The sequence below is a fragment of the Phalacrocorax carbo genome, chromosome 24 (genome assembly GCF_963921805.1).
Source record: "Phalacrocorax carbo chromosome 24, bPhaCar2.1, whole genome shotgun sequence".
NCBI lineage: Eukaryota > Metazoa > Chordata > Aves > Suliformes > Phalacrocoracidae > Phalacrocorax > Phalacrocorax carbo.
In genome coordinates this window covers 4,902,018-4,923,562 of record NC_087536.1, presented here as the reverse complement: position 1 = coordinate 4,923,562, position 21,545 = coordinate 4,902,018, and the positions used below count along the sequence as shown (strand labels likewise).

Genomic DNA, 21,545 nt, shown 5'->3' with positions numbered 1-21,545 from the left:
TCCCTCTTGGCTCGCTACGGTGGGCCAAGCTCCTGGCGTTGGCACCGTGATGGGGGTCATTTGACTCATAGGAGGCACGAATCCCCCTATCTTCGCCCTCCCTTGGCCGTTTCCCGGCCTCGTAGTTGGACAATCTCTTGCCAGGTGTCCTGGCTTCCCACACACCCAGCACCTCCCTACTGGGCGTGCTCCTCCTCCATTACGTCCTCCCCTTTCCGCTAGCGGGCACCCAGCTTTAAAGTGCCCTCGCCGGCCACACAAGTGACATATCGGCCCCACCCCGGCTGCTTGCACCATCACCCTTTCTTCACTTCCACAGTCAGTGTTCTGGCAGACGTGCGCTCCCGCACCGCCATGCTGGTTCAACGCCTCCTGGCGCAAGACATGCCTGATGGTTTCACCCAATGATGCCCCCACCGCCAGGGTGCGGAGGATATCCTGTGTTTGCGGATTTGCCTGACTTCGGAGGCAATCCATAAGGACTGCCTCCCTGGCTGCTGATGGCAAGTCTGATTCCATAATAGCTTTTTGCAACCTATCACAAAACGTTGTAAATGGCTCTGCTAGACCTTGCTGTATCTTTTGCCAAGGTTCTGCTTTTTTCTCATACCTGCCCACTTCACTATACGCTTTGCGGGAACTCTCCGTTACCGCTTGTAGCTCCCTGCCCCTTAATTCTGCTGCTTGCAACTGCGAGGTTTCCAGCCCACGACTTCTGCCAGTGAGCCGGTCAAGGGTGGTCCCCCGCAGCGGGTGGCTCGGAATTGCCACCGCTTGCTGTACAAGGGCATGGCAAGCACTGTGCATTGCCTCCTTCCAAAGTATGTACATTGTGGGAGCTAATATTGCTTTCGCCAACTGCTTAGCATCAGAGGGGGTCAATGGCGCTGCATGCGCAGCGTCCAGCAGCAATCTTACTCCTTCATCTTTCAGCCCCTTTTCTTTAATTTCTTGCCATAAAGTTCGCACTAGTTTGGCATCTATCGGCGTCCACTCCACTCCTCCTCCTGGAGCTAATCGGACAGGGAAGATCCCGGGCATCTCTATCCTTACTCCATCGAGGCTACAATCTCTAACTATCAGCCGCCAGTTAGGTAACTCAACTGATTGTCGCTGGGGTGCACCCCTCGTTAAAAATCCTGGCTGCAGCCGAGCTACTTCCCCTAGTGCGCGCATAAACTGCCGCAGCTGCCGCAGCACTTCCTCCGGAGACCCCTCCGGAGCTGCAGCGTCCCGGACCTCCCCTGTTGACGGTCCCTCTCCTCCCTCCTTCTGATTGGTCCTCCGAGTCCCTGCTGTTTTATGCGTCTTTTTTGCGCGCCGCTGGCAAGCTGCTCTCTCTTCCCACATATGGGCATCGGTTTCTCCCCCAATTTCTGATTCGCTGCTACTCGAAGTTGTTCTATACTCCCCCTGCCCTCCCCTCCACGCATCCCAATCCCCCTCCTCGTCCGACTCCCATCTCAAGGGTTGCCCCGGGAGCCAGTCTCGAGGGTCGGGCAGAGGGCTGTGCCGCTGCCGGCGCTGCTTCCGGCGCTGGTCATCTTCCTCCTTCCGCTTCGTCACTCCCGCTGCGTCTGCTGCCACGTCACCCTCCCCGCGCGCGGCCTCCCGCGCCCGTACCAAATCATCCCAGGGGTATGGGGGGGGCGTTCCAAGGGTCCTGCTGGCTCAACAGGGAACACCGCTACTTCCCGATCCACCTCTTTGGGAGCCTCAGACTGAGTCGCTGGCCAGGCTACTCCGTCCGAACTCTCCCCTTCTTTTCCATCCCCCGCGATGCTTGCCCCTGTCTGCGTCCCCACCGCCCCTCCTGGGTCTCTTTCCGGGCTACTGTCGCCCGTAACACCGTGCAGGCACCGCCGCGCCTGCCGCCACGTCTCCTGATCATCCCGAGCTTTCAATAGTAATCCGTGTATTTTTCCCCAGACCTGTATGTAGTGGGGTTTCCCCATCATAGCCCTTTCGGCTAACTCCTCTTTAATCCTCACCCACTTATCCGTATCAAATATGTCTGCGGGACCTCGTATGAGCCCCTGCGTAATCATCCATTGGATGGCCTTTGAGGTAGGCGTCTTCGATATCGAAGTACCATATTCCTTCCCCAATCCCTTCAGTACCTTCACGACTGAATCCATGGCGCGCCCGCCGACCTGCGGCTCCCCGTCCCGCCCCTGCGTGCCCCAAGCTCTCTTTCCCCCCGGCGAACCTGCCAAGCCTCCCCGCTAATCACGTCGGGGTCACCACTTGTAGCTTCTTCTACGGGAGAACTTATCTTGGGCCGCATATCTCCGGGACACAGGGCTCTACCCACCCTGGGGACAGTGATGCACAGACATCAATATGATGGATACAAAATGTCCGTTTATTTAGCTGCGTCACACGCTTATATAGCTCTTGCGCTACCTGTTCCTGCCACTCCTATGGGGAGGAGTCTATCTTTCCGTCACATCCCGTAATCTTCCGGTCGCCGATCCCTGTCTATTCCCCTACACCCCACTCCCGTAAAAATCTGGCCTTGAGGCAGACAATTAAAATGGGAGTTGCACCCTCCCTTTGTTGTTTGTGGTTTGGGCTTTTTTTCCAAATACAGGCTCTTGTGCTTGGTGCTGAGCCCTCAAGAATTTGCCAATTCAGATGAAATGACCTTTTGTAGGAGATTAAAGAGCTTTGGAGGAATATAAAAGCTGCTGTTGCTTTATTGGAGACTAACACATCCCTCGTAGGACCCTGTTTCCCCAAATGCTGTGCACCAGCTGCTATTATTAACTTTGGATGATGCAACGGGTGCTGACCACCCCTGCAAGTCAGGCCGCAAATTGACTTTTGTCAAGGTTCACCCAGGCTCAGAAGCAGAAAAGAAAAAGAAACACTTTTCATCAGCACTGTATCTCCTCCACAAGCTCCTCATAGCCACTGCAGAGACACAACACACCTTACGAGTAAGACGAGTAAAAAGGGCTTTGCGAGTCAAGGAATCATATGGATTCCTTACCACCTTCAAGGTTTTCCTACTTTATCGTCTAGCTCCTATTATTTCACGTAGCCTTGTTCAAACACCTTCTTCAGTCCTTCTGCTCTCACAAGTACGTAACCACCCTCGGTCTGATTCAATAGGTAAGAGTGTGTCTATTAAAGTACCCTCACAGGTATTTACCTGGGAAGACCAGCTGGAAAGCTTTCTAAGGCAGAAATCCAGGCTTGTTCTAGACTTGTGGTGAATTGTATAAGTTTATTTGCTTACCCAGAGGCAGTCTTAACTTGTATGTAGTCATGTGATAAGGTTTGGAGATCACTAATGTCACAGAACCGTGTGATTTAATTCATGTCATCCGCAAAACGCGAAGGCATGGGCTGCACCTCGCACAGCTGCCCTAGCGCATTGGTGCTCGAAACCTCTGACTGGTGCCGGGGAAAGAAATCCAAAGCGAATTGCATAAAATATTTTGACACCTGGAAATAGCCAGGTACGTGACCTCATCTGAAATCCAGCCTGTAACAAACCTCGTGCTAGGTCACGGCATGGGAGTGACTGCTTAGCAGCCCAGACGAGCACATGCCAGGGCCGGTGCAGAGAATACATGAGACACAAGTGGTGCAACAGATCAATGACTGAACAGCCCAAAAGAATCAGTCCTGACAGACACGAAATACGGTGTTTAGTAAGTTAATACTGTGTTTTCATAAATATACATCTGTCTCTCCCTAGGGATCACGAGCAAGAAATTACCTGGAGTTGAGCAGTATGAGATAGTTTATGCACGGAAACTGCACACAGTACATAAAAGAGATGTAGAAAGAAACAATGAGGTATTGAAAGACATAACTTCATGTTTGGGTTTTTTTTGCTGGGAGATGGGGAAGGTTTTCTGGAGTCAGAGTACCCTTGGTTTTCGAGGGTAAGAGAATTTGGAGCCAGACGCTTGATCTTGCAAAATGAAATGAAAGAGAAAACCTGGAAGAGTGATCCCAGGCCTGGTAGAGGCAGGCTGTGAGGCGTGCTCAGTGGCACCTCTGGGCCCTCAGCGGGTCTTCTGTACTCGTAGCTCTGCAGAGATGTACGTCTTGATGCTACTCGGATTTTGAATAACCTATAGACATTTTAATTCAAAGTAAATTAAATCAAATGCTTATAACTAAGCATGCTCTTTCATACTTCAATATTTCATACTTTCATACTTCATATTTCAATTTAAGCATCCGCTTCAGCACTTTCCCAAATGTGCAGGGTATGTGCTTATGGTTCTAGAAATACATTTGCAAAGTTAAATTTGTTCCTCTAATTAAAAAATATCAAACAGAGTGACCTCCTGCTTGTTCTGTAAGTGCCAGAGTACTTATTTTTGATGGGAAGAGGAGGAAAAGAATGCAGTTGGCAAGTCAGTAGCAGCCGGCTCATAGTGAGGCCAGGAATTGTAACAGTCCATATTCTAACACTTAAATCTGTTTACAGACAAAATACGATGACACAATGGAGTATGGAATCAAAGCCAATGGAGAGGAAGTCATACTGCACCTACAAAAAAATAAGTAGGTTCAATTCAACCTTTTTCTTGAGCTTTATTCCTCCCTGTAAATGGCTCTGTAGGGCACTCGGGGTACAAAGACACAGGACTCAGGCTCCTGTAAGACAGAAGTATTTGGGCAAATACCACTTTCCAATGACAGAAGAGGGGAGAGAAAGCACCGTGTCACTATTTTGGTAATGTGAAATAGCTACAGAGGCGTGTGACACTACCACGGTGGAATGACTTGCCTATACTGCTAACTCTCTTCTCCCATTTATTTCCTAAATGGCTAAATCCACCCAAAATTTAATGCTTGCATATTATTTCACAAGTTTTCTGTGCCCGTGGATAGTCTATGGGTTACAATCAGTTCTTCGATGCTGGTAGAAACTACAGAGAAGAGCAAGAGAAATATCCATGAAATGGGGCGCTCGGTCTTGGCCCCTTACGCTTTTCAAAAACGGAAAATAGCGATAAGAAATGCAATAACCCTTAATAATTTGGCCAGCACTCGCTACATTAACACTACTGTTGTTGGACTTTGAGTAGTCTAATACTAACTGGCAGTGACAAAATGCTTTATGGGAACTGAAAGCAAGGAGAGCTCACCTCAGCTGAAGAGATTAGTGGCATTTAAACAGGCCATGCAGAGGGTACAGAGAAGCAGCGGGCTTTGTTGCAGAGCAAAGAGTACAAAGAAAAGCCCAAAACTGTACAGAGCAACACAGATAAAGCACAGCTGTGATATTCTGCTCGCTGGCTTCACCATAATATTTAACACGGGATCAAACAAGTCTGCTTTAACAGGTACTTTTCTAATGGCTGTGTAAATACAATCGTACTATAATCAGTTCATGTTTAATATAGTCTATAATTAACTGTTTGCCCCTGTTTTAGTCTAATCTAAATATTTGGAGGTGGGGAAGGGAAATTATATTGTATTAAATCCCACTCTTTTAAAAAAAAAAAAATTGGATTGTGGCCATCTGGGGTTGTTGCGCAAACAGAAGTGAACGTAGGCTTGCTTTGCTGCTAGCTTTACTAAGACTACAGCCCTGGCTTGAAGTTCAACATCTGCTTAGTGCTCTGCTGCATAGGAGCCCGAGTGCGCAGAGCCTTGCAGGATCTGGCCTTCCGCAGCAAATCACAAATGTGCATGCTAGTAAGATACCCAAAGGTACCTTTCACAGTGGTGGAAGAAACACAGTCATTTGTTCCATAGTCACGATGTCCTTCTCTGAAGGTTCAGGAACACGTATGTGTCCAAAAATAGCATTTTATGTAGACAGAGAAGAAAAAACAAGTTCCGATAGAATGATTACAAAGATGAGAACTTGCACTAGTGAAGTTATAATAAAGCCGTGAGCAAAAGAATTGGACAAATATATGTTAGCGTGATCTTGGCACATGACCTCTGAGTGTGTGCACGTGTACGCGCACGTGTATGCACGGGCACACGTGAAACCGATGAGGCGGCTGTTCCACTGACCCAGATCTTTCCTGTTTGCAGTCAGTGGGGGTGAGCTGGGAAGGGAACAGAACGGTACCACTTCACGCACACCGTGGAGTGGTGGATACGTCTGCACAAAGTGGAGGTCAAAAAAGGATCAATACTGCATGTGTAATTATACGTTTACTTTTCAGATCTACTAAGAGATTAGTTGATGCCAATGAAATATGTAGACTTGAATGGCTTACTTGTTTTAAAAACATCCCTTTGTTTGAATAAAGATTACGAACAGGCAGAATTCCCCACCCAGTAGCTTTGCCTCCCTATTTTTTTCGATACTAATAATAACCTGAGCAATCATTTGAATTCCCTACATACTTTGCGTGTTATGCAATTGCCTCATTTTTAGATGACTACAATTTATTTTGAATAATAATTGCCCTTGACTCTTTGCAGGCACCTATTAGCTAGCGACTACACTGAAACAGTTTATTCTGATGACGGTCGACAAATAACAACAAGTCCTCACATCAAGGTAATAAAAAAAGGTTTCCTTCCCTCGTACTTGCAGTCTCGAGGAGGTCCGTGTGAGATTCGTGGGTCCATGAAATAATACAACATATCAGGCAGAAAGAAAAGATTTAAAATCTTTTAAAAGGTTTTAAAAGGTTTTAAATCTTTTAAAAGGTTCTAAGCACCATAATTTAGCATGCCTCCGGAGGGACAGGGAAGATGTGACCCGTGACTTTGGCAGAGCTACACTGATTTACACCTTTTGAGAACCAGATGACTACTTTTCACCTTAGAGGCTGATGAACACGTCCTCTGAGCTGAGTTTCTGTCTTTTGTCAGGAAAGGGAGTGGAGCCAGGGCCATTCCAGCGCCTTCTACCTTCTGACTTTGCCTGTTCTGTGCAGCTCCCCAGCTTGCTTTTACAGCCTAATCTCAGTGAGATCATAGATTCAGATAAAGACACATTTCCTCACTGGCTCACATTACCACCCACGCTCACAGCAAATGCACTGCAGGTTACCCCAGGTGGTTTCTCTGAGCCATGACAAATCAGTTATTCAGATCCAGACACAAACGAAGTCACTGTAGAAGTTATTTTTTAATTAACTGCATACTCAAGGGTCTTATCTTCAACAAAGCTCTCACCTGAAGCCCTCTGTCCAATGTCACGCTGTGTGTTTTAAAACACGTAATTTGGAATACGAAGCCTAATATTCTTTGTCTGGAGGGATTAGCAGGAACAGCAGGATTGGGAGTGAAATAAATGTGCATAAAGAATTCTGGGTTGGGGTTTTTTTTGTGGAAAAAGATGCCATTTCTGATTGCTCCCATTACTTTCACTCCCCGAGCGGATCCTGTGAAAAGCAAATAGCACTTACGCCTGGTTAAAGACGATCTCAAAGGGGCCTGCCTGTACAGCCTGCTGAATAAGGAATTCCTACACTGTGGATACTTTATTATCATCTTTGGTGGTGTTTCTCTTGTATCCTCAAAAGATGGAGAGCAATTCTCCACCTCCTTCTCTAGTAATTTTCCCTTTGTTGGTGTCTTTTTCACTGTGAGAAAGTTGGCATGTTGTGATGGAAGGAAGACAAATAAACAATCAAGTGAAGCCAAACATGAGGCAAGAAAAGGCACAGTGCATGCAGGTTTGAATACTGTCATAGACCTCTCAAGAAATCTATTAAGGAAATGCTACGGGTAAAATTTTCCACAATACCTCGGTGACTTTGAAGTCTCTTTGAACACAGAAGTGTTCATTAGACCTCAGATCCTTAAGTCAATTAAGTCATGAAAATTTTTCCCCTAATCATATGTCTTAATATAATACAGGCTTTTTAATCTCATTGAAGTTAAAGCATTTAATTGTTGGGTTAATATAAAGGGTGTTTCCCTGAAATTTGCCCACAATAAAATAATTCGGCATGGACCTTAGCTCAGCAGAGCACATCAGTATACGCTTAATTCTGAGCGGCAAATATGCATATTCTTATTTTCATGTACTCTTTGTATTGACCACAGCACACCGCGATTGGGCTTGTCACGATCTGCATCACCCTGCGCTGAAGGCAATGGCAGCACCGCAGCAAACGGGGAGACGGTCAGCAGCTCTCCTCATCATAAGAATCTCCTCTAACGGGAGATTGCCTCAGACAGCAGGGTTTGCAGTAGCTTGTAGCCAGAACTGTAGCTATGTCTCCTGAAATCACCGGGTCTAGGCCAACTCCTTGCAGCCAGCGAGACGTGGCCTCGTTTGACAATGTATTCTTTCCTTCTGAACAGGATCACTGTTACTATCAAGGTTACGTTCGGAATGATGCTGATTCCACAGCAAGCATCAGCACCTGCAGTGGTTTACGGTAAGACAGACGTTTAGTTCCCAAATGGTACCAATGGCAGAATATTCGTACTCTTTCAGGATAAATTTTCCAATTTGAATAGAACCAGGATATAAATAAGTGGTGTTATCTTTTATTCATGCTTACAAAGAGCCTAATTTACAGGAAAAAAAAGGGGGGGGGGGGGGGAAGAAAGGAGAAAAAAGGTACCTTTCTACTCCAGTTTCAGAGTTCATAAACTGGAAGCTAAAGGAACAACTATATCAATAAATTTGTATGACTAATTCCATATTAGATCAGGTCATAAGTCACAGCATTTGGTGGGGCTTACAGCAAACGCTTGGGGTTGATGCTAAGCTGTAGGAAGCTCCGCTGACGCTTCAGGAGAAGGCTATGGTATTTTCAGTGCTGCAGCAGTTACAGGGTCAGAAAGTTCAAGCTGTTGCATGAAAAGCTCGGTTAAAAGAACCTGCTCGTTTGCTATCACTGAAGACACAGTGGCACAGCATTAAATGGCAAGAGGGGGGCTGCTAAGTCTGAGAAGCTGCAGCACAACATTTTCCCAATGGTTAGCGGGGTTTTGCCAAAAACGCAGACTTTCTTTGTGAACACTTCTTGCCCAGCCTGCAAGTTTACATGTTAACACAAAATGCTTATTTTGACGTTTGCTGCTCAAAATGATTCAAAACTCTTAATCCTTTCAGTAGTTCAGCTTTTCATCTCAATTAAAGATGAAAACATCTTTGAATTCCCCACTGAACTGAAATTCACTTTTCAATCACCTCTGTTAGCCCAAAACCCCAAAATTTAAATCTGATTCCTAAACCAGTTTCTTTTTGACTGACAGTCTCCTACTCAGAGACCTCACCTGACCAGCCGGATCTTCCGACTGACTCAGCAGCTTTGATTTCTGCCTTTGAATTGTTGTACACTCTGCTTGCATGCTGACAAACTGCTCCATCGCATCAGGGTGTGCAACGGTCTGTACGCTTGGGCTAAATGCTCTTAGAGATAATGTTGCTGTCTTAGCTCAGTCCTGTGGATTTAAAAGATGACACTCTAATTTTCGTAGTGGATATTTTGAGACCCGTGGTCAGAAGTACCTTATTGAACCCTTGGGAACTTCAGATAGAGACGAACATGCGGTCTATAAGTATGAGAAACTCGAACAAAAGTCCATAAAAACCTGTGGTGTTATCAATAATACCTGGGAAGAGGATACAGACGACCCCTTAAATGACATCTTCAGATCCAGCAACAGTCCAGAAGTAAGTACATGCTTAAACAACAGTCCAGTAAGTACATGTCAGAAAAGAAATTGAGGCCGTAGGAGAACCCTGTGAGTAGCGTAAGTCCCGCTTTGCCCGGTGGCACCTCCAGAAAAGAAGCGATCACAAACAGTGAAGCATAATTCGGTCTTAAAACCCAGTGCAAAATCTCACAGATCTGAGATTTCAGAGTCACCAGCTTAGTAGAGCTGTCCTGCATGTGCTAATAGGTGCTCACATGCACCTTTAAACATGTAAACCCTCCTTATATCTAGCCCACCTTTCATCATTTTAATATCTAGCCCACCTTTCATCATCTTAAAACAAAGCAGTCCCATTCTAAATGACTTGGCTAAAGAAATACCCTTGTTAACTAACGCATGGGTTTGAAATTGCAGAGGTTGAGCCTGAAACAGGCCTTAGAAGTCATTTAAATGTATCTTTTCCTCAGATAAAGGCATACCTGAAAGCAAAAAAGTATCTGGAACTTTACGTAGTTGCAGACAATGCTTTGGTGAGTACCGAAATGACGGCTTCTCATTTGACCAGCTAAAGGTGAGCTTTCCAAAGTAGGTCCTACTCATACCCCTGGGCTCCTGCGACAACTGCAGCGCTGCACTGTCTCTCACCGCTGACTTGGGCTGGGCGTAGGATTTCCTAATGTCGATTGATTTTGGAAATCCCACCTGTAGCTAATGGGGATTCAGAAACCACCACACAGGGCCCGTCTTCTTTAAAAGGGCCTGATCTTGAAATACGTTCTCTGATAAAACAGTACATTGAAAAAATAATAATGAGGAGAACAGGAATGGCATGGTTTGCAAAGCAATCTTCTGTGGGATAGTTCTTTTCTGATAAATCACTTTTCCGCTCTCCTTTTCCTTACATACTATATTTACTTTTTTAGTATAAGAAGTATAAGGAAGATGTTAAAACTGTAAGACAAAGGATATTTGGAATGGTCAATTACATCAACACGGTAAGAGCGACTACAGCAAAGTGAAATCAAAGTTATTTACCATTTCCTTCTTCTGCAAACTTAATGAATTTTCATTACTGCATGTAGAATGAAAACTGAACTTCAGTGTAATTCATGAAACAAATTTAACACATCTGCCCATATTATCCTGTTCTTTGTCCGCAGATAAGAGATTTCTATAAATTAAATTGTTGTCAAAGGAAGATTTATACTTTATTTCTTTAACAGCTGTTGAAGGGAAGGACTGAAATCCTTCAAAAAGAATGAACTGATTTTCCATTCTTGCTTTCTTTCGCAAGTCAGATTTCTTCCGAAATATTGCTGGAATTTTCAAGTATTTTAAAATCATTTTTATAATTGGTTTAAATCTGGGCGGAAATAAGATTTCATGTTGTGTTTTGTCTTTTCAATTCGAAGTGTGGAAAAGCTTAAATTCAGGTCTGGAGTGGACTATACTGAGAGTGACAAAAGCGAACCAGTTACCAGGATAAGTGTTTGTTTCCACAGTCTTCGTAACGTACTTTGGTTTTACAGCAACGCTCTCTCTCTGCTGCAGGTTTATAAGGCCATAAATATCTACGTGGCTTTAATTGGCCTCGAAATCTGGACAGATGGTGATAAATGCCTCCTGAGTCATGCTGCGGGATTCACCCTGGACAGTTTCTCAAAGTGGCGTGTATCTGATTTATTAAAGAGGAAGAGAAATGACAATGCTCAGCTAATCACGTGCGTACCAGCCTGTGTCCTATTTGCTTTCCAAGTATGTTAAAGGAATCTGTTGTTTAAAAATTGGTCACCAACCCATCAGAGACGCTGTCTATACTGAACTGGATTTCATGCTTTCCAATACCAGATTGCACTAATTCTAGGACAAAAAGATAAATGCATGCTCTTGTTTCTTGCTTTTATTTTCTTGGTGGAGCACGATTACCTGCTAGGACATCGTAGCTAACCTTCCTGTCCAAATCCCTGCAAAACCAGGCAACGCAGACTTTTGCTACACCTCAGTCCCTGCTTTTCCCTGCTCTGGTCACAGGACAGTTACGCGTCCCGAAGACTGCAGCACAGTCTAACAACCTAAGGAGCCACGACATGAAGTTTAACAGCTGGGAAATGCATGTTGCCAAACTAAACCGGCACTCACTTCACTGTTCTGGCTCACGTTCAATGGCCCTGATTCATCCAAGCACTTTGCTGCATTTACAGCACTTCATCAAGCTCTTTACACTCAAACAGATGCTTTAAGTCTGAAGAACAGCAACACAATTTAAGTAAAAATTTAAAATGAAAAGTGTATTCAATTGTTTTCTGATTCACCGTGATCTTAAGCATGTCCTCAAATATTGTATTAAGTCAGGGATGCAAACCAGAGCTGGAAACGAGCACATGCTCAAAGCCTTCAGCCAGGCTGAGAAAGCAGAATTCACTTCAGATCTGCTTCCCGGTCACATCATTGCATTTCACTCTGCCTTTCTTCTTCCTTACAGAGGCTACGACTTTGAGGGGTCGACGATTGGATTAGCCTTTCTAAAATCCATATGCAGTGATGTATATTCTGCAGGTATTATTGAGGTCTGACCTATTTTTATTTTATTTTTTTAAAGGCTTTTCTATGTTTTTTACTCAACCAGCAAAGAACATTTATGAAAATTACCGGGTGTACGACACTTTCAGTTCTCTGTCTGGTTCATATCATTATTTTATTAGACTGTAGAAATTCACAGTCAGAGATTTTAGTTTAAATGAAGCGCAGAAGGTAAAGAAAGCATACCCGAAGCATGGTATCTGTGTTATCCAAATGCCAACATCAAACTCGGACACCTGCGTTTGGAATACAGGCCCCAGGAGAGTCAAGGGAGAGAAATATGTGATTTTGTGCCTCTACCTTAAGGTTCCCTGTTTTGAACAGGGAATTGGTTCTGACTGTCATAATGCACATCATCAGTTTAACCACTCAATTAGACCTGCCTAAACTTCAGCCTAAGCAGGAACATCTAAAACTTTACCAACAACGCCAGGAACTCAGCTGCTGCACCCAGCTTCAGAGGCCAGGCTTGTTGGTAAGAGGAATAACCCACACGAAATTCCAGCTTTCCCACACCACAGGAAATCCTAGGAAGATCATAAAACCAGAATGCTTTTCAATGGGCAGGGATGCACTTTGTAGCAGCACGATTTGCAACGCCGTGCTGGAAGAGCACGACCAGTACACTGGGAGTCGTGCTCTGTGCGTCTCCACTGCTACCTGCTCTTTATACACCTGGGCTTCGCTCAAAAGAGCAGGACTTTTCCCTTCCTCCCTCCCACCAAGCAGCGCAAAGCACCAAGCTAAGAGTGCAGCACCTGCCTTTCCCTCCTGGGCACGCACAGCACCCTACGCCATCGTTACCTCGGTGTAATGAGTAGTAATCATATCGCACCCGCGTAATCACCCTAAGCACAGAGACAGCTATCCGGAGAGAGGATTAAGAATTTCAGATGTTCAGTTCCCCTTAGCACTCGGTCGTTACTTGGCAGCCTAACTTCCTCATGGTTATTTAAAAATTAATTCTACCCATTTACTCATGTTCGCTTGTGATATCAACTCATTGCTGTTATAATATCATCCAGCATAAACTGTGGAATAGACGCAGGCATGGATTGAATGACATAGCTCGATCCTTATGTAGCAGCGAGGATAATTTCACCTGAAGAAAAATCATCCTATTTCTTAGCCACATGGCTTCTCTGATGTTCCTACTTGCTCTAAAATACTCATAGAAGTAACAGCCTGTTCTTATCTCTGCAGGACCATAACAGAAACGAAATTGCAGTTGCAGCCACCATGGCGCATGAGATGGGACACAACCTCGGCATGAGCCATGACACCAAAGCCTGCGCATGCAGTGGTAAAGTTTGCATCATGACAGACACTGTCAGGTACGAGTTTGGACAAAAAGGCGAGGGTGTTAATGCACGGGGTGGTTAACGATGGGCTTTGAGTAAGCTGCCAGTTTCCAAAATGGAGTAGTAATTATTTTTGTTCTCTGAGATTATTCCATTCAAATTATCAAAAAGTAGAGAAAAATGAAGACATTCTAGGCCCTTGCAAGATATTCCCAGGCGGATACAGCCTCCCTCCCCCAAAACACCCCAAACCAACCCAAATCTTCCATCACTTTTGGATAACATTAGCTTTTCATGTGTGCTGGGGGCCTTCACAGTAAACCATAATTTCTTCCTTACAATGACAAGAGCATGAAACTGCAGCGGTGTCTCAGACAACAGAGCTTCCCCAAAATTTACCAAAGGCTTATTTTTGTTCTCTGCTCTAAAGATACCTCCTATGAAAACTGCACAAAGTGCTTTCACCTTCAGTATCACCCATTAGATAGGCCTTTAGGTCAATTTTCCTCTCTAGATGAACACCCTGAGCCTCTGCTGAACAGCTCCCTGGAAAACTCCTAATACCTGGAGCATCCGGGCACAAATTGTGTAGACCAGGCTTAAATCTTTGAGATGGGGGATTTATTATATGCAGTGTTTACATTGTTTCCACTTTTTTTTTTCCTCTGCTATAAGTAGGAGATGGCCATTGTATTTATTAATATATATCTCTCTTTGGGAAAATGGTTGCACCCATTGGTTTGGGGGAAAGTCACTTGATTAATTTCTCTTATAAAGGGTATTGCTTCTCCTCGCCTATGCCGATCCTAACGCAAATCCTCCTGCTTTCCCAATACAGTTCTATCATCCCCGAGAAATTCAGCTCTTGCAGCCTCCAAAGTTTCGAGAAGTACATGCTGAGCGACATGCCAAAATGCTTAACAAACATCCCAGACATAAACAGCATCGTAGCTCCTCCATCCTGTGGAAATGGCTTTGTGGAAAAAGGAGAGGAATGCGACTGTGGTACTCCTGAGGTATCTGCATAACCGGGGATAAAATAATACTTGGAAGAGGCAAAGAGCTTTTTTCGGGCTGTACAGTAGTTGGCTTCCATTAGTTTCTGAGGCGGTCAGTTCACAACTAGCTGAAATACTTCCGTAGAAACTGTGGGCATCAAATTGCTGATCTGCAATGTAGTCATCCCTATAAAGCACACGCCAAATGGTGGGAAAGATGACTGCATGGTTTGTCATGCAGACGGAGGAACTGAGAATGGGGAAAAACCATACGTACACAACTATCTCACAGCAGAAATAAGCATGCTCCCCGCGCAACTTCTATCAGCATTTTCATAATCAAACACGCTGCATGTTCTTTATGCACTTACTCACAAAGGCTGGCATGGCTTCTAGTGCAAACGGTTTGCAGAGCAGCAAAGCGCAGGTCCAGGACATCCTTCCCACCCTCGATACCCAAGTACAGGGTGGGTCGCTGAGAAGGCGCTAGAGAGGGGCCCAAACCCTGCAGCAGCGCACCGGAGCTCTGACGGCTGGTTCTGTCACAGGAGTGCACAAACGACTGCTGCGACCCCCAGACGTGCAAACTGACGGCAGGTTCCATGTGCGCACACGGAGAGTGCTGTGAAAACTGCCAAGTAAGACTCCCTTTAATCTCCAGCTTCTTATATTTCCCAGGGTGGTTTTGGTTTCTTTTGGTTTTTGCCTGTGAGAAACCAGCAACAGACCTTCCAAAAGAACCAATCCCCTTTACTTGCAGTTACTGACATAGTACTGCAACAACAAGCGCGCTTTGTCCATCCCAAACTGCACCACAACTATCAAATCACTAACTTTTCAACATCCTGGAGAAATAAGCATTTTAATTACCCATTTTCTCCTCGAAAGAAAAGCTGAGGCACAACCAGGCAAAAATCTCATCAACTGACATAACCAGCTTTGCATTAGATACGATCTGGCCCCTCATGCAACTTGTACAGCGAGGATGAGATTTGTCTCCCCTAATTTTAGCCCTCTAGTTCAGTGTGGTTTTCAAACGGCATGGAAGAGTGGTGTGTTAACTGTGGCATTGCCTTCCTCCCGCATCAGTATAAAAAACCAGGAGCTATTTGCCGAGCCGTTAAGCACGACTGTGACCTGGCCGAGATGTGCACCGGCTTATCTGCACATTGCCCAGCGGATCGATTCCGTATGAACGGACATCCCTGCAACTACGGCGAAGGCTATTGCTACATGGGAAGTTGTCCCACCCGAGCAAAGCAGTGCAAAGCTGCTTTTGGACCTCGTGAGTACAAGTTGGCACTGAAAAAAATCAAATTGCCCAGGTCAAAGGAGAGAGGCAGAGGCAGGCTTTGTCTGCCAGCAAGTCATCAAAGACCTTTCATAAATCAGGAACAGCATGTCTATATAAATGAGTTTCAGTTTGTAGCATGCACTTTATTATTTTTATAATTGATACTGTAAGAGACTATAATCATGTGAGCTGAAGCCCAGAGCATACGATACAGTGTGCTTCTAGAGAAATGGGAAGTGGTAAGCCCGTTTCTCTTGCACGATGTTTTTAAGATAAGTTTGGAATGGAGCTGGGTGACTACTCCTTGCTTCATAAGAAGAGGAAATGTCTATATTCTAAATTAATGTCTAAATTTAGCATGTCTTTTACATTTCTGAAGGTCTGTGGTGGCTCACCCTCTCCCCGGTCCTAAACCATGCCCAGTTCTAACTATGCCCCTTCTCTTAGGCAAGGTCTATAGGTTTGTACTAGATAAAGAGAGAACACACAGGGTAGGTTCCGGTCTGTGGACACAATAACATTGCAGAATTAATGCATGAAGTGCCAGAGAGAGTAGTTTAAGCCCATGGGTAACTTCACTGGGAAAGGCCATTTCCTAACCAGGTAAAGGAAATTGAGTACTATTAGTTTTCACAGACAGAGAACCTAAACTAATCCCATTGCATTTTCCTCTTTCACAGAGGCTACTGAGAGTGCAGCTTCCTGTTACCGGATGAACGAGAAAGGGGTGTATTATGGATACTGCAGACGAGACAGAGGTAGTCACGTCCCGTGTAAAAAAAAGTAAGCACTGTGTTACAGAATTTGCTGGGATTTGGGAAGAGAGACCATCCTTATGCAAATGAAGAGACAGCAGCAAAGAGCGCTGTTTTTGATGGCATATATGCCCATGTGTCCCTTCTTTTTGTTCAGTTCGAATGTTTGGGTAAAGACAATTCTGAGAAAACCAGTTTCCAAATCATGAGATCCATCTGAGAAAGAGCAAGTGTGTACATATATACATGCGGGCCTGCTTCTGAGGATGGCTGCGTGTGCGTGTGTGGCTAAGTACAGAGAAGGGATTTTTGGACAGGGAACCCTGAACCTCAGGCGAGCATCAGAAGCTCAGGACGGATCAGTTAAATACTCATTTCTACAAAGTATTGTGGGCTCCCTAATAAGCTCAAGAGGAATTAAGAACCTGCCACCTTCTGCTCACAAACTGACCTGAAAACACCACAAACCAAAATTCCTTTCTGCAGCTGTTTCTTTAGAGTTCCTCTATGGACACAACAAATTCAAGCTGGAGGAGAGACCAGCTCAGATAGTTTTGTTGTGCCATGTCGTTGTTCTAGCACCTCTTGTTCTCCTTCCAGAGACATAATGTGCGGGAAGTTGTTCTGTACTGGGGGGAACGAGATGCCTCGGGATGGGAGCCTGGTGGCTTTTCAGTCTTGCAAAGCAAGCTTTCCTAGAAATGGAGAAGCAGACCCAGGGATGATTCTTGATGGAACAAAGTGCGGGAATGGGATGGTTAGTAAAGAAAAGTTTTTCTCCTTATTTTTTTTTCTGCTCTTTCAGTCTGGCTTCCATCATTAGCTCTTTTATGAGACAAGAAAGATTTTAACCAGGGAAGACCAAGGTGGGCACTAAACTTCTGCTGATCTGGTTTGCCATACCTTCTGCCTTACATCTATTGCAAAGCAGCAGCAAAGCGAACAGGAACTGCTACCATTCCAACTTCCTTATGCTTGACTGTCGTCTTATTTTTCAGTGACACAAATATATGTGGCAGCAGAAACATACCTTTGTATGAAGGTTTAAAAACTTATATATCTATTACTATTTTAAATTATTTCCATCATGGATGTGTTAGGCATCACTGAGCGCTACGCCTCATCTCTTTGCTCTATATTTCTCCTTGGGGGGGGTGCAGGGAGGATGAAGGATTGAAGAGGCGTGGAAAGCAGTGACGTCTGTCCATCTTTGTCACTCGCCTTTACTGCAAAACAGCCAAAGGTTGAATGAAGAATTATATCTACATACCAAACTCCTAACGTAGGTTTATGCGATCTGCAGACCTCTTTCTATACCTCCTTTTACTCTTCATCACTTTACACAACAATGTGCAAGCTCTGCGTGTTTGGAAAGCTATCGATCACTTTGGTAACCTTTGCCCTGTGCGTTGCAGGTGTGCATCAGTGGAGAATGTGTTTATGCTGAACATGTCTTTAGATCAACCAACTGCTCTGCCAAGTGTACTGGACATGCTGTAAGAGATGAACATTTGATGCTATTAACTTAACAAAAACCCCAAGAGAATTGTGCATATCAGCTACAGGCCTTATTGATGATAGTATTTAAGTCTTTGGGACAGGAATTTGCAAAAGCCGTGGAGTTAGGAGCTTCCTACATTTTTAGGAAAGCAAACCTAACCTGATACAACATCAATATTTTTGCCAAGGAGGTCACAGGAGATGATCATGATTCTGAGTCTGGCCCTGCCTCTCAGCCACGGTATCACAGCTATCCTCTTTCAGGTCACCTTCTGTTTTGGGAAGATAACTGTGCTCATCTGACCTGAGCGGTCAGAGACGTACAGATGTAAAGAGCAACTCCCCTGCTCTGTGCCTTGTACCGTAGCTTTCACTGCAGAAACACCTGCAAAAGGCACACGATAGCAGGCGGTCAGGCCTATCCTTTACTGCTACTCTCTGTGCTAAATTTTTCGTCCAAGTGAAATGAGAGGGCGTTTCCAGACCTAGCTTTGATAAGCTTACCAGGACCCTGATCCAGAGCCACTGAAGTTTTATGACATCACAGCTTCACTCATATTTCCAACCTGAAGATATTCCTGGCTTTGTGCTTCCTTAGGTGTGTGACCACGAGTTGCAATGCCAGTGTGAAGAAGGATGGGCACCACCAACCTGTGGCAGCTCAACAGCAGTTACCAGTAAGTGCTGCATGGTCACCCACTGAGTACTGGAATCCGTGGGCTGAAATGAGCTGCTTTAACTCCACTGAAAGAGCCCTAACTTGCGCCAGGTGCCAGACCGTCCCATTGCAAATACTGCGTATCTAGGTCTCCGAATTCCACGCATCTTTAAGTCGCTGCAGCTTGTATGAATGACTAGAGCAAGCTCTTCTTCTTTCCAACCCGACAGAAGCGATACACCCGAGAGATTATTTAGAGTAGCAGGCTTTTCCTTTCTCCATCCTGAGATAACAAGCACACCATATTAGCTCACTGTCAAATTTGAGTGGAGGCAAACTCCCAGAGGTTTTGCTGTGAGGGAGACGGGCAAGTTCATTTCTTTATCATCTGCATGGAGCTGGCCTTTAACTGCTCTGCCTCTGAGGGAAAATACTTGCTGTACAGATTTCCGTGTGTTTGGGAGAAAGAAATTATAAGCCTTTGTTATTAAATATTTTTGCTCCCTCTCCACACTCACTAGAACACTGTCAGCTCTCAACATTATGGCTTGGTTTAGGCTTTAAAATAGCTTTATTGAAGGAAAACTGTGAAGCCTTAGTTGATACAATGCCTGTGCCCAGTTTTGGGTAACACCCTTGGAGAAAGAGGAGAGGAATGACAATGAAATGATCCTTGAGGATGGATGGTAAGGGCTAGGTTTGCTTAGCCCAAGGACAGGGCAGGCAATAACCAGTCTTCAAATATTGCAAAAATGGCAGGAATATATTCCTTTCCATCACCATTTCTGGCAGGACAAGCAGCCACAAACTTGAGCAATAGCGACGAAAATAGGGTCTTGCCTTGATAAAAAAGTTGCTTTGCCAGTGGTTGTGATGGGAAACCACTCAGTAATAGTGGATCTTTTAAGCAACAGCAACTTGCGTTCTCTCACCCTACAGGCTTCGCTATTGTTGCCGGAGTGCTGGTTGTCCTCGCTGTCACAGCAGCTGCAGCAGTGTTACTTATCCGCTTCCGAGTATTCAAGAAGAGGTAAAATGCTTGCCCCCATTGAGGAAAAATCCAACCTAAAGCCAAGCAACTTCTGGATAAGTTTTAAGCTGGGGTTTTCAAAGCGGGTGGAATGAAAGCCAAGGAAGTTGGTCCATGACCTTTGTTGAGCTGTTTCAGAAAACCCATAGATGAGAACAGACTTAAGACTTGAAACTAGCTCTCAAGATTGATCCTAAATTATTAAAATAAGGGGGGAAAAGAAAGGAATAAAGAAAGGACTTGGCTATATAACACACCAACAGGAGTAAGGCAGACATTAAACTTCAGCAGGTTTTTTTACTTCAGTCAGGGTAAGATTTACAGTTATATGTAATATTTGCACAGCTGCCAGACCAGAAGGGGACCTGGAGCCACAAACCAAGTCTTTGTGGATCAAGAACAAAGGCACAGAGAACACCACGGCCTGGCTGGACCTGACCAGAAGGTAAGAGTGGGGAGGTGCTGGGTCAGCTGAAGTTTCCCTGGGACTGTGACCGAGGGGTTGAAACATCAAAACTCATCAGCCAAAGTGCTCTACACTTCCAGGAGGGCTTCAAAATGCTTGTCTAGGGCTGAGAGGAGAGTGCTGTGAATCCCAGCATGATGAGGGAGTAGGGAAAGCACATGGCACTAGGACCCCAAGTAATCTGCCTGCAGCTTCTTAGGGGCATGTAAAGATAATACACAAGATAAGGGCTCCACCCAATTTAACCGTTCCCTGTTTTCAGCTGAATGACAAGAAACTTCTCCTTCCCGTGCCTCCACCGCAGGAGAACAAACCACAGCTCCAGAGCGTAAGTACTTCTAGAGAATTTCGTTGCTTTCATGTTGGCTTTAGGGAAGAGAGCACTTTCCAGTTCCCGCTGTGCTGGACCACAATGACAATCTGATTCCAAAGGCTGGGGAAATCACTGCACTCCCGATAAGGCCCTGCATGTTCTCTCAGGGCCAGATAGCATAAAGCAACCCTGCTTCTGAAATGAATATATCCTTTTACCCCTATTAATGCACTTTTTATATAGACCACAAGCCTGCACCTTCCCACAGGAAGGTGTGGAGGCACACATATGCAATATGTATATAGGGTCAATATGTTTTACATTCTCTTCTTTTACAGCCTGTTGTAAGGCCAAAAGGTCCCCCACCTCCTGTTCCTGCCACCAAACCAGCCTCCTCTCACACAGAACAGATTTTTGTAAGTATAACCCTGCAACTTTTCCCATCTTTCATCTGAGTTGCAAATGACTATCAGCTGCCAATTATTATTTTCAGTTTCTGACTACGATTAAAAAAAAACAACAGACATTCAAACCACATATTTTTTAGGGTAGGAGCCATGTAATCCTAAACTGTACAAGATACTCTTAATCTGTGCCAAGGAGTCCTGCACCCATGACAAGCACATCTCATTAGCCATAGCACATGGAGCCCAAACCAACAGGCATTTCAGGTGCAAACACAATGCAAATGAAGAGCACTTTGCTACTGCAGACAGCTGCAATGGGCCCTGTATTGTGGAGATCTGGTAGTCCTCCCTAAAGATGCCACCTGTGAGGGGTTCTCCATCAATGTGTGCACATACATATATATTTTTTTTTAATTCTTAAAAAAATTGGAAACCAGAAGAATACAAGTATTTGCCATTAATAAACCCAAAGCATCCTACTTAAATGAAAATATCTCCCTCAGATATTCACCATCTCGGCATTTGAGCCCCTGCCCACCTGATACAAGGCTGTAAAAACCTTCACACTAACAACCTGATGGCATAGTACTGCCTGTGTAAAGAATGATGGATCAGGACTAAATAAGAAGATTTTAAAACCCCACATATCAGCTTGATTATAAACACACATGCGCCTTGAGCT

General features: G+C 44.8%; 1 protein-coding gene and 1 long non-coding RNA gene across 2 annotated transcripts in view; one reads left to right on the top strand and one right to left on the bottom strand.

Annotated features, from left to right (window-relative positions):
• Window positions 1-21,545, bottom strand: part of LOC135317031 (uncharacterized) — a 150,128-nt gene that overhangs the window by 54,311 nt on the left and 74,272 nt on the right. The gene's annotated exons all lie outside the window — the stretch shown is intronic.
• ADAM28 (ADAM metallopeptidase domain 28) overlaps window positions 1-21,545 on the top strand; it is a 29,976-nt gene that overhangs the window by 5,331 nt on the left and 3,100 nt on the right. Inside the window, exons 2-22 of the mRNA XM_064472582.1 lie at window positions 3,710-3,810; window positions 4,454-4,530; window positions 6,415-6,493; window positions 8,254-8,330; window positions 9,382-9,577; window positions 10,029-10,091; window positions 10,485-10,556; window positions 11,113-11,282; window positions 12,044-12,128; window positions 13,345-13,475; window positions 14,281-14,458; window positions 14,989-15,078; window positions 15,530-15,725; window positions 16,415-16,517; window positions 17,090-17,246; window positions 17,905-17,985; window positions 18,588-18,666; window positions 19,587-19,677; window positions 20,023-20,122; window positions 20,406-20,471; window positions 20,795-20,872. Coding sequence (XP_064328652.1) covers window positions 3,710-3,810; window positions 4,454-4,530; window positions 6,415-6,493; window positions 8,254-8,330; window positions 9,382-9,577; window positions 10,029-10,091; window positions 10,485-10,556; window positions 11,113-11,282; window positions 12,044-12,128; window positions 13,345-13,475; window positions 14,281-14,458; window positions 14,989-15,078; window positions 15,530-15,725; window positions 16,415-16,517; window positions 17,090-17,246; window positions 17,905-17,985; window positions 18,588-18,666; window positions 19,587-19,677; window positions 20,023-20,122; window positions 20,406-20,471; window positions 20,795-20,872 — 2,270 coding nt within the window. The remainder of the gene's footprint in view (window positions 1-3,709; window positions 3,811-4,453; window positions 4,531-6,414; window positions 6,494-8,253; window positions 8,331-9,381; window positions 9,578-10,028; window positions 10,092-10,484; window positions 10,557-11,112; window positions 11,283-12,043; window positions 12,129-13,344; window positions 13,476-14,280; window positions 14,459-14,988; window positions 15,079-15,529; window positions 15,726-16,414; window positions 16,518-17,089; window positions 17,247-17,904; window positions 17,986-18,587; window positions 18,667-19,586; window positions 19,678-20,022; window positions 20,123-20,405; window positions 20,472-20,794; window positions 20,873-21,545) is intronic.